Genomic DNA, 13,249 nt, shown 5'->3' with positions numbered 1-13,249 from the left:
TCAACTTTGGTTTTGAACTTTATTGTTGTATAAAATGTGTAATTGAAATGGTAGGAAAATTTTTTGGAGACAATATACCTACCTGAGCTTGATTTTAAGCAGGACACGAATACTGGAAGTTCCTATTGGTACTAAAAGAGTCTTTTAATGACAAGAAATCCTGGGGCTCAGTTCTATGTTTTATGGGCAAGACAGTCCAGACTCAGAAAAATATTTTTTTATTGTTATAAAGCTCAATCCAAATCAAAGGGTGGTACTGTAGGGAATGAGAGCAGTCTTTCAAAAGATAAAGGATGTTGCTGCTCTTGACTTTGAAAGGCAGGAAAATCAAACAGGGAAATTTAGGAAATATATCACAGGTTTTCTTTAAAGACCGCAGGGCAGTCTTTAGCAGCATTATACCTTTAAATTTACACATCTAGAAGCATGTTTCTTATATGTCTTCCACTAATATCTAATTTACTTTCTGAGTGTACTTTGCATTGTTTCTATGATATTTGCAGTGGTGGAAATTAATTAACATTAGCTGCTGCCGATTAAATGGTACTACTCCTTTCTTGTTTTAAGGAAGAGCTCATTCAGATGTTACCTGAAAGATTTTGGGTTTTGTTGTAGCGTGAAAAACACTGGATATAAACATGAGGACCCTTTTCCCACAGCTGATACTTGAGAGCCCAAACTGTCCTCTTGCTGTTGCCTGTGTAACATCCAGATCTGTAACCTCCTATAAAAATCCAGTTGCTGTTTTCCTTAGCTCTTTCATGACATTCAGGCTCTGGGTTATCTTCATGCTTTTTCAGTGTGACATTCTTAAAGCCCAGTAGAGCTGAAAAGTCCTTGGTGTGAGATCCAGGCTTTTTTCCAGACTCCCTGCAACTAAAGTATATTCTCTAATCTTTAGATTGCCAAAGAGTATCCTCTGTGGTATGGAAGACATATAGAAGAAAGTTTTGAGCCTAAAATGTAAAACCAGCCAAAACTGAGTGTGTCCATTTGACAGACATATCTTTGTCTGGATGAAGACAATGTCAGAGAGCAATTTGGTTTTAGGATACTGAGTTAATAGGGAAAATAACCCCCCTATTGAAGCCAGTATATTTTTTTCAGCAAGGACATTTTTCTAAGCTTGGAAAGTGTTACCTTGGCAGATATGCATATATAGATGTATGTATGTCATTAAGGGTGAAATATGAAGTATATGGGGTAAAGGATGCTGTTTCAGCTGCACTGGTGAGGATTTATAGTTCGGTTGGTAAGTCTTAGATTTTAGAATGGAAATAAGACAGCTATGTGTAATATGTAATATTGATTTAGAAAATAAATTTATACCAAACACCAAAATCACTTGATTATAATGCTAGCATTACTGATAACTTTGAAATGCTTCTATTAATGGTTTTCAATCTGTGTAAAATAACTGCAAGCTATAAAGTTCTGCAAATTAGATATAGGATAATGATCACACATGGCATTGGGGCTCCTACAAAGTATATGTGGAGATATGTTTAATTTTCTTTACTTGCTTCGTGCATTTCTTTGTCATAAATGACAGAAGGTTCTTTCCAGAAGCCTTAGCCACTTCTGTTTTCAGAGATATATGGAATATACAAGACTGTGTTGTATCAGTGAGTTGCTGCAATATGAGAATACAGACTCTGAATAGCTGTCAGCAGAAGAAGTATATTCCGTTCAAATGTAGCACTTGGACTATCAGACAGAACAAGGCAGAGAAGCTACAGCAAGATTCAAAACACTTAAGTGCAGAATATAATACTGGATTATCTACTTTTCTTCCTCTGCAGACACTTTCCAAGCAATACTCCCTCTTCTGCACCTTGAGGAGGAAAAAAATCTTGGTTTGCAATATTAATGTTGATTTCTATTGACAAATCAGACACTCTGTATGGCACTAAGGAAAGTTATAATCATACTCTAGATATTATTTATATAGATATTAATATATAAAAATAGATATAAAATATAAATATATATAGATATTAATTTATATAGATAATAATCAATCAATTTAGCACAGCTTCAAAGTATATTATGATAAAGTTGAATAATGTCCTCTTATGCCAGGTTTCTGCATATGAAAGAGTTTTTCAATATTTGGTCCCCCTTAACATCACATGTGGCAAAGCTGTGAAATTGAGTTGACATAGTTTTAGTCTTTGAATCTAAAAATCAGAGATGAAATATGCGCAGCATTAAAAGCATTAAATGAAACCTACTTGAATATGTGTCTTAGGGCATAGGGGAATGGTGTGTCAGACTGCTGGCACTATCCATCATTATAATAGTTTATTTTACACTTGCACTGGGTAGGTTGACTTCGAGGAGGCTTTAGTGGTCACTTCAGGTTTTATGTGTTTTTTACAGATGTCTGGATTTCATAGAAGTTTATGGGTTTCTTTAGGTCATTAAAGTAACAAGTGCAGGATGTTCAGCAACTCACCTTATTTATTTCACACTTCTGGTAGAAAAATGGCAAATTTAAATTTTACCTTTTCTTCTCATAGCAAAAAGGAAACAACGAGCATTGACAATGCTTATACAACTATCCTGCTGGTGGTGTTGTAGTGGTGAGAAAAAGTGGTAAATTTCACCTGATTAAAAGCATTGGTTTGAATGCAGTTCAATGAACATTTTTGATAAGTGAACTCAAAACTTTCATTTATGTTCTTTCATTTTTTCCCCTATAATGTCCATATTTATGCATTTATGTAGAAACATACCATTCAAAATGTTTCCAAATCAGTAAAATAAATAATTTTGGTATCATAAGAGTACATTTTATCACAAATATCAGAATTAAATGAGTTCATGCATGCCTGTGACTTGATGTTCCTTTTAGGGACTGCTAATGGTTCAATTGGCCTTGATTCTCTTCTTCATTGACTGCAAAGTTTGATTATCTGGATTATTAATTTTTACACACAAAAAAATATTAAGATATTCAAGTCTTGCCCATTACTAAAAGATATTCAAGACTTGTGGACATTTAACAGATGAATATAAATGTGTTTATTTTTTTAATGAGGCAGATCTGTATCACTTCTTTGTGAAACTGAAAATTTATGAAAGCTATGAAGGCTGTCATCTATAAGGATAATCAAAACCAGAACTGGTCAGTGTTCACTTTGGCAGACAGATTTGTTACATTTGCTCTGCTTGTGCTTTAAGTAGAAAAATGGAATATGCTATGGAAAGGAAGCCAGACACATCAGTCTACCTTTATTTAACAAGGTAAATTATATGGGAGACTGCAAAGGATTTTCTTTTAAAAATGGGTTGGAAGCAAGAAGCTGGCTTCCTTCAGTAAATTTTGTTTTTATACTGTAATGGAATGGTTCATTACAGCAAAAAGCAGGGCTGACAATCCTCACCCTAAAATTATCCATGACTCTGCAGAAAAGTCCTTGTTTCAGAAAGAGAATCCTTGTCTGGACAAAGCAGAACAGCTGTCCTGTGTAAAACCAGGCCTGTTGCAGATGCTTGTTAAAGGCTAGGGGAAAGCTGCTCTCAGGGCTTGTGGTGGCATGAAAATAGGGTAGTCATTTTACTTCTGCATTAGCTGACCAGAGATACAGGAGAGAGAAAATGCAGAAGGCCTCTTGGTTAAGCACAGGTATAGCTTGTTCTCCACTGTCAGAGCATGTGGAAGGGAAATGGTCTGTAATTCTCACAGCAAAACAAACTTTTCTGTTAGCCATCCACTTGGTTGTTAGCAAGGTATTATCTCCTTTATATTCGAAGAAGTTACTGTTCATGAAGTCTGCTCATGCTAGGCCAAACAGCTTTATTAGTGATAATCCCTTTGCTTTGATTTCTCAATGCTTTGAGTAATAAACACTAATCCTGCCAGGCACTTTGAGGTGATTCTCCAAGCAAACATATTAACACAGCAAACACAAGGATTAGGCTTGCTCTTGAGGGGGCAATACCAAAGGGACTCCTGGGAACTAACAGCATTTAGTTATAATAGATATAATAGATAGAACAATGTGCTGCTGACAAGTAAAAATCAACAGCTGAGAATGAGTCTTGAAATGATGCACGTTACTGATTCAAACTCTCTCTCTTTTCTTGCTATGATTCTTATCTGATTTCCCAGCCCCTTCTTTCAGTAAGACTAATCGGTTCTCCCAGCATTGATTTTCAGTGCATTTCAAGTTACAGTGCCTTGGGCAAACTGTGTTTACTGAGGAAGAGGCTGTCTGGGCCCACGAGGGGTGCACTGTGTGTGGTGTGCAGGATCTGGGCTCAGATTTGGCAGTCTCTGAAGGGGTGATGCAGCGAAGGGCAATAGCTGAACACTGAGTTGCGAAGAAGTAGCTACAAATGGAAGCAGAAGGCTGGAAGAAGCAGGGCTGGTGGGTAGTGCAGGTATCAAATCAGGCTTACCAAACCTTGTCAACATCTTCCTGCTTGTAGCTCTAAGTTAGCTGGGGATGAAAAGGCACATTTTAATGTGTGGGACTTGGATATTTCGTTATATATCTATCCTTAACTAAAACTCTTAAATACACTTGGAGCTGATTTCACATTTCCTAAAGATATTCAAAGTTATTTGCCTTGAGAAATATCAGAAAGAAACTTTAATATCACCTTTTCTAGACAGAAACAGTAGAAGACCTTCTACTCTGTTTCTGAAATGATTGTGCAAAGCTAGGGCAGCTCCATGGAAAAATGATTATGATCTGTGAGGATTCCTCTGTTGTTTACTTCTATGTAGCACAGGCAACTAATTAGAATTATTTCTTTCATTGACAAAAAGGTCTCTCTTGAGTTCATGCTTATGAACTACTAAGCATAGCTAATATTGACAACAGTGCATGTAGTCTGTCAAGAATAAGAGGAAAAACAGATATTCAGAATAAAATGTCATAGATATCACACACTACTGACATTAGAAATATAACATTTACTTCATTGTAGTGAATCCAGTTTCTCAGTAACCATCTACCTTGTGATAAAGGGTGAGTAGGAGTCATCAACAAAGTTACAATAGGAGTCATCAAAACAGATTGGTTTTTGCAATGTTGTTGTTTGATACAGTTGGCCCATCTATTATTTTGTTCTGAGCATACAAACAAGTGAGCAGGAGTCTTTCTAATCTGGATTGTTCTTAAGATTGCAGATGATGTGAAGATGAAGTCAAGATTGGGTGAAGCCCTAAAAAATGCTTATTCGTAATTTGCACCCATCAGAATGAATTCAATGTATAGGTTTTTGTGTACATTAACCTAGTCTCAAGTTTTCCAAGATTCGGAGGATCAGTGTTGCTGTCTCATTAGTGAGTTAAACCTGTGCTGTGTAGACAGATGCTGCTGGGAGGTGAAACAAAAGTTTGCCTCTGTTAATTTGAGTGCAGTTCTTTGAAGCCTGCTGAGCCAGTGCCTAATTAAACTGCACACACGCTCCAAACAAATGAAAGAGAAATTCTGCTCCTCGCAGATAACATTTAAGGTGATGATTTCTTCTCAAGTGAAATCTACTTGGGGAAATCAATTCACTGTTGAAGCAGAAACTCCATAATACTTCATTATGTGAAGGCATTACTATAGCCCATACAGTATAGGAGAACTCGTGCTGTTGGGAGATCTCGACTGTATCTAGTCAGAGCCATGGGACAAGTGCAGTTTCAGTCTCATTTCTTTAATTTGATGCCAGAGCTACATATTCCTTGTCTGCAGTAACATTATTCTGAGAGTGATGACTGGTTGTGCTACACACAGAGCAGAAATCTCTTATGAAATGTTTGGATGTTGTAGACTAGTGATTAGTTTGGAACTGAAAACTCCTGAAGTGTTCCTGCTTGACTCTTCTAATAACATCAGCTGTATTCATTTGTTCTGTTTTCATCTTAAGCCACATGCCTGGTGTCTTGGCTTTCTCATGGCAGTACCTACCAAGAAAGTTGTTGTTCCAAGTTCAGTTTTGTATTTTTAAAAATGTGTTAAAGTAATAAGGGTATACTTTGAGGCAAAGAGAGGGCAAGGGAAATGAGCTGTGATGTTCCTAATGACCAGTGTTAGACACTATTTTTTAAAGGTTTCTATTCCTCTAATGACGTTAATCATCCTTTCTCCACACTTAAAGCATGTGTGGGGGTGATTTTCTGTGTATGATAAGCTGAGGTTACAAATAGTCCTTGGTGTCTCACAAAGATGATCACAATAGTTTTATGATCAATAAGGATACACCCTTGTATTGATGTGCAGTTTCACCAACATCAGCAGAACTCCTCAGAGACAGGCAGGACCTCTGCACAGAGCTCCAGCTCCTTTGCAATGTCAAATCCTTAAAAACAGAGCAAGTAGGAAGCAGGTCACCTAGCACAGCTCCTAGGAAAACAGAAAAAGAAGGGAATAAAAAAAACCATGGAGGGAGAATTAAATATATGAAATAAAATCTGGGACTAGAGGCAGTGGGAGCGGAATGCTTTTCTCATTTCAAGAAATCTCTAAGATTTCTGTGTTTTCCTTATTCCACAGTGGCATCTGCTCAAGAGCTGTTTGAGGCTGCTGATGAGAAAATAAAACCAGTCTATTGTTCTTAATAGGTGTTTCTTAGGCCACTCACCCGAGACAATAGATACTGTTGTTCAGATCTCTACTCCAGGATGAACATCTCAGTTTGCTGCCTAATGTTCTGGAATGAATAAGAATCATGCATTTTCTTTGCACTCAACAGGAAAAATCTTAGCCATACCAGGGCTTTTTATTGGAAAGCTTTGGCTTTCATGAAATCAACTAAACAAATAATAAAAAAAATCCTGAGTGACTTTTGGGGTTTAGTTTTTTTCCCAAAGTTGTTGCTGTGTCACTAGAACGACCACTCAAAACCATCTGAATTATAGCACTTCATTTTATTTGAATTTAAGAGTGTTCTATTATTTTTTAAGTATATTTTGAGACATCTGCTAATTTTGTGTGCACTTTCAGGTGCAGATGGCCATAACAGTACCATGTGTGAATACCTGGGGGAATAATTCTTCTGCCTTTATTCTGAGATACTTTTTGGTAGGCTGATCTCTGGGTGACCTGAAACATTTAGTAAATCAAAACAATTAACTGGAGCGTTAATTACATTATAATCTGTTTCTCTCAAAGTGAGACCAGAAGAACTTCCCTGGAGCTAAAATTTTTAACAGAACCAAAGTAAGAAGAGTAACTACATGCCAATGGGAGGAAAGGAGGGCTTGTGCTTAGAATAATGGATTGTTAATGTAGTTATGTATGGAAAAAGAGATGACTTGCCAAAGTATAAAAAAAAATTCTCTGAGATTATTACCTCCTTTGTTCAAGACTTCAGTTAAAGAACAGCATGTAGGAGTCACTAGCACTTCCTGAGTCGTGCCTTAGATCAGAAACGTTTGCAGAAGCCATCTGCTTTATGGAAGTCAAGTATGCAGCATGTATAAATCTGAGGTATGACTCATGGCAACGACATGGAAAATGGGCTGGTCTTTCTGAGCTCTGAATACCTGAGCTCAGATACATTGCCACATTGTTAAAAGTGTAAAGAAAATGAAGAAATGAATTAATTTCTGGAAGCGGCTTGGGAGAAGAGAAGTAAGGATAGATGCGCATTATAAATGTGGAAAATTATTTTTCTTTGGTGTGTTCTTCTCCTGTGCAGGCTTGTATAAGGTAATTTGGTGAAGTTCACTGAGTGAAATTATGTTTCCTTATTTATTGAAGAACCATGGTGATTAGGTAAACAAAGTCTGTGATCCTTAGGAGAGAGATGTGAAACAGATTCATTCTCCTCCATGGTCACACTTAACTGCGTTTTAAATTTCTATTAAAATCCCCCAAACAAATCTTGCAAATTAATTAATTTATCTATAAATAAAACACTACATTTTCAAAGTCAGGTTGGCGTAAGGAAAAAAGGCATCCATTATTCTTAGCATCCTCAAACTATCTCATCTTTCTTTTCACCTCACCTGATGGCACCTTCTATTTATGTAAAACAAAAAATCAACAAGTTTATCTGAATGCAGGTCTCTGGTGTTATTTTGGCAGTGTTATTGGCGCTATGTTCCTTCCCTATTTTTCTGGCTTAAGTAGAATCAGAGAATAATAGCAGACTTACATTTCAAAGTGTGAAGTTATTTATAGGATGTGGAGATATTGACTGTATGTTTCTTTCCAAACCTATGCAACAGAAACTGATTTTTCATTTGTAATGAGTACATCTTAGTACTTTAATACAGAATAAACAGAGGAAGAGTAAGAAAAAAAGCACAACTATAAAATGGTCTTTGTTTTCTGAACTGCAGGTAATGGAACATTGATTGGAGCATCTGCAAATGTTGTTTGTGCTGGAATTGCTGAACAACATGGTTATGGCTTCTCTTTCATGGAGTTCTTCAGGTACAATTTTAAACTTCTCACATTAAATCTGATTTTTTTTTCCTCTAGGCAAACAGTGAATCTTCTAAGGAGAAAAATCTAGAGAAAGGGTCTATAAAATAGACTTGCGTTCCTAATTTGGTTTTGGCAACTGAAATGCAGATGGAAGACAGATCACTTTATTTTTGTATAATGTTGATAGAATTCATGAAGCTGGTGGGAGCACAGTGAAACTCCAGGAGAAACAGAGCCTCAGAAATTCCTTCTTTGATCACCCTCAATCTTTAGCTTTGTAGAAATTGTAAATTGTTGCCTTATTGTTAAATGCAGTTTAAACCCAGTTTCTCATATTCACATTTTAATGGATATTCTATCATCAGGAAAAACTGGAATGTCCTAATTTAGACTGAGTTGATTTTTACTCCCTGATCCCATGAGTAAACTATTTACCTAAAAGAAATTATTTGTTTTGACCAGCTGCTTAGGTACTATGAATGAAAGTGTGACGAGCAGCCAGTAATAACTCAAGTTGTTGCTTAATAATTGTTTAATTAATAATTAATAGATCTTTTTAATAGTGGAATTTTCTTTGCAGGTCATTCATCAGCAGGTTTTTAATGCACAAGGTGTACTTAATGCATACAACAGTTTAATATTTTTCCACATACTTCCAGTTTTTGAGACTGTGGTTGAAAGATGTAAGTGGAAACTGGCAAAATGAGGACTAAACACAAAGTGCAAGTTTAAAGTGTAGTTGATTGAGCTAAAACATAATTCCTTGCTTCTTTTTTCTGCATATTTAGGACAAAGGATACTGTTAAGCTCACACCAATTTATTTTTTCTCTTTATTTTTCTTTACATTGTTTATTATATTTTCTCAACTCTATCAGCTTTTTTCTAAACTGTTTACCTCAAAGCCCTCAAACCTATGTTATTAATATGGTTAATCATACATGATTTTCTGAAACCAAGATAATTAATGATAACCCTGAAAAGAAAGGTGGTCTGAAGTGCTGCTGCTAAAACTCAAGCTATGAGGATGTGCTACTCATAGCACAGCTTAGCTCTTCCCCCATAGTTTTCTGATGAGATATTTTAGAAAGACGGATGTCTATCAAATCAAACTCTTGGTTGTCAGGACCTTTGAGACTGCAGAACAGTCTTATGTAGTACATAGTGATAGCTAATCGACTTCCTGGAAGTGAAGCCCTTGCACAAAAATGGTGATACAGCAATAATGGGCTTGTGGATTGCTCTGTTCATTTTTCACAGATTTTCACCTTTTCATTTGGAGACTTAACTTGTATGTAGCATTAACACTGTGTCCTCTACATGGATTTTGTAACGAAATGTTCCTAAAACTTTTATGAGACTGACTGAAGATGTAAAGCCTGGCTAGTCTGTTAAGCAGTGTTTACTGGAACGTATTCTTTGGCAAAGCTGATGACAGTACACAGATGCTCTGAAATTGCCTTCTATACATATGCTTTTGGTGGAAGAGATTACTGGGAAAGACTGTAGCCACTGTAAACAAAGATGTGAGAACTGAATCCACAGTGGTCTCAGGAAGATAACAATGGATATTAATTAGCAGAAAGAACATAATAGCCCACTTTTGCTGGCTGCCTTTTAATCACTCAGCTTCTTCACAATTTATGTTAGGAAAATACTTGTTTCAGTCAAATGTTCACAAATTCAATATATTTTGAGGCTTCTCTGGGCAGCAAGAGGTGTTACGTAATATCCCTTGAGGATTTTGATTTGCTTACTTTTATTTATGAAGGTTGCCTCAAAGTATAAAGTGAATTTTCTGCATTTCTTCCCTGTTTGCCCAGAATGACTCAATAGGTTTCACATCCCTATTGAGGGTCCTCTGCAGTGCTTCTCCCAGTACAGATCCAGATTGTTACTCTTTCATCTCGCAAACCCTTGTGACTCAACAGAGAAAAATCATGGGTACCATGTGTGGGGGGATGATGACCCTCTGCTGACTGACTTTTGTTAAGATGTCTTTATTGCAGCCTGAGCTGGTGGTCTGTCTTTCCCAAATTTCTTTGTACACTTGCCACGTCTGTCTCAAGTGGTGCCTAGGGTCATAGAGCAGAGTTCGCTACTTCCAATACACTTCCTTCCTAGCTGCATGCTAATCCAAATGATGAAAATGTGTTTAAGGGGGGCCTTTGCTCAAAGCAGCGCTTTTGAAAACCACGTTTTGACACAGTTTCCTGTAAGAGGAATCCCAGACAGGGTTGATAAGCATGTCTGATGAGTGCACCTCGATACAACAGAGTGGGAGATTCTATGGAAGCTGTGGGTTCCTCATGGCAAGAGGCACCATGATGACTCTCTGTGCAGGGAAAGAAAAAGGCATAAAGCAGGCTTCTTGCTCTTTAAGAGGGCTGATGGGCTCATGACCTTTTCTCTGTGTGTCTTTGTGCAGTGGCACTTGGTGCAGTTTGAGGTTCCTCTTCTCTTTTTAAAAAGGTAGCAGAGGCAACCGAGCAGATGTGTTATGCAATGCTATTCTGCTGCCCAGCCAGAGCCAGAGGTGGCTAGGTGTGATAACTTGCCTACAATGATGTGGTCTTACCAGCTTGATGTGCTTCTCTCTGGAGTGCCTTCATCAGAAGAAATCCTGTGCTGGGGAGGCACGTGACTGTATGACCATGAATGCTATAGTCTTTCAGAAATCTCTCTAGCCTCCTGGGGAAGCCTCCCCCTCAGAACAACAACTAATTGCTTCTTCCCCTGGATCAAGAGTCCTACTGCCTCAAGGACATGGTAATCCACAAATGGATGTAAGGGGAAGACAGGTCCGGTGTCCCATTCTCACCATCCAAACAACTCAGGCTCGTGTGCTGGAAGTGCTGTGCCTGTAAGGTGGTTCCAGTAGGATGGCATTTAGGTGGGAAAGATTACACTGAGAAAGAAGAGAGAAGGGAACAGGCCTCCCTCTCTGCGTTGAAGCACCTTAAAGCAGCCTGGCATTCAGAGTACACTGCTGGTTGAGGAGATACCAGGTCGTATCCATGTGTGCCTGGCTGTGAGTGTGCTGGCAAGTGTCACCAAATATCTTACCCAGAATGCATTTGGACCTTGTCCCCTTCTCTGACATTACCCATCAACACATGTAGAAACCATTTCTGTCTGGACAGTGCTCACAAGAGAAAGAGGAAGATTGCCTATGAGGAAAGATCTTTTGGTTGCTATGAATTCTACTTGCTGTTTCCGGACCTTGTGATCTTTTTTGATTATTCATTATGTTCCACTGAAATAAAAAGATTCACGTGTAGCTTACAATATGCAATATTGTAATAAGTTTAATTTATCACCATGAAAATATTTTTATCTTTGAATCTGTTAAACATGGTGGTAGAACAACAAAAAAGATCTTCTACTGGTATATCAGCAGCAAAAGGAAGAATAGGGGACATATGAGCCTCGTTGAATGGGGAAAGGACCTGCTGACAACGGATGTGGAAAAGGCAGAAGTTCTCAATGTGATCAGCTGCACAAAGTCCTGCTGGAGACCAGTCACTAATGCTGCTCCCCAGGCTTCTTGTGAGCCCCAGTGGTGCCTTCCTAGACCAGCCACTTAGGGATTCAGCTTTTAACCAGCCCCAGAAATCTGAAGGCAAATAATGAATGACTGCCCTGGATGATTCACTTCAAATTACTCAAATTCAAAAGGAAAGAAAGCAATGTTATGACAAAACCAAAATTGAAAGTCCTAGGAAGAGCAAGCTCAGAATAACAATTTCTTTCTCTTGCATTTTTAGAATCAGTAGCACCAAATGATGCTCTTTGTCCATCTTGAAAACTTCCTCATCAAACTGTATCTATGTGTTCTAATCCTTCCTCCTTAAAAAGAAAGTTTTAGATGTACCCTAGTATTTCCTTATCCCCCTAGTAATTCAGAAGGCCAGAGCTGAACATGATATTCCAGGCACAGTCCTCTTATTTTTTTCACATTTAAAAAATATAAGATTTTATACAGAATGTGGAGCTATTTGCCTTTTCTTTGTTAATCTAGGTAATATCAAACTCCTGTTCAATTTGCTGCTCAGTGTAAATCCAAGTCTTTTCAGTTTTCACGTTACTTACATGAGTGTGATTATATCTGTTCTCCCCTCAATTTCTTATACTTTTCCTGCATTGTGGATATAAAGACAAGTATTTAAGTGGTAGAAATAGAAAGAAATGTGAGTCTGTGGGGCTTGGAAAAGGAGATAAAGAGCAGGGGATATTTGCTGTATGTGGTCAAGAGTAAACATTAGAACAAGCAAACATCAGAGCAAACAAATGATCGTTATACCTCTAGACAGAAGTGCAACTATTTTCCTTGCTTGATCCTGTAGAAAACATCAGATATGTTAATAACATGAAGGTAATTGCTCAGAGACAGCATTTATGAGTAAGCAGAAGGCAGGGAAAGATAATATTCCTATTATGATTTTAGTCTAATTATCAAAGAAAGATTACACAAAAATAAGAGCTTAACATAAAGGAAAACCCGAAATGTAGACAGTACGTTTTTGCTTGGCAAATGGTCAGATAAAGACATTGTATTCTTGTTGCCTGGATGAATTCTAGAGGTTAACATAATGATTTTGTATCAATTCAGACCGTAAAATAATCAACAGAGTTTTATTTTTCTCAAGGAAAAAGATAAAAGAAATAACATTGCAGATGTCTCTTTTAGTCTAGATGCTTCATTTCATAACAGTTTTTAAAATTTTTAGTAACATATGTCTGAGTTTGTTTGTTGCAATATAGCATTCTACTAGGTCAGACCAACTTGAGGAACATGAAAATGATACACAGAAATCTTTTTGTTACCAATGAAAAATTTGATACCAGCTCCATAACATAAGAAGTTCTC

General features: G+C 37.3%; 1 protein-coding gene across 9 annotated transcripts in view; it reads left to right on the top strand.

The window, feature by feature from the left end:
• The window catches only part of OCA2 (OCA2 melanosomal transmembrane protein), a 191,536-nt gene that overhangs the window by 142,391 nt on the left and 35,896 nt on the right, over window positions 1–13,249 (top strand). For 8 of the 9 annotated variants that reach the window (XM_042041185.1, XM_042041217.1, XM_042041190.1 and 5 more), the window contains one exon: window positions 8,294–8,387. In XM_042041185.1, the coding sequence (XP_041897119.1) occupies window positions 8,294–8,387 (94 nt within the window). Of the gene's footprint in view, window positions 1–8,293; window positions 8,388–8,961; window positions 9,958–13,249 lie in introns of those variants that run through there. The other variant, XM_042041238.1, reaches the window with a different exon arrangement.

This window comes from Corvus kubaryi, unplaced genomic scaffold (genome assembly GCF_017639235.1).
Source record: "Corvus kubaryi isolate FWS band 111438036 unplaced genomic scaffold, C.kubaryi_AGA036_p1.0 133, whole genome shotgun sequence".
Classification (NCBI taxonomy): domain Eukaryota; kingdom Metazoa; phylum Chordata; class Aves; order Passeriformes; family Corvidae; genus Corvus; species Corvus kubaryi.
Note: the sequence above shows the minus strand (reverse complement) of the source record. Positions and strands in the feature narration are given on the sequence as shown.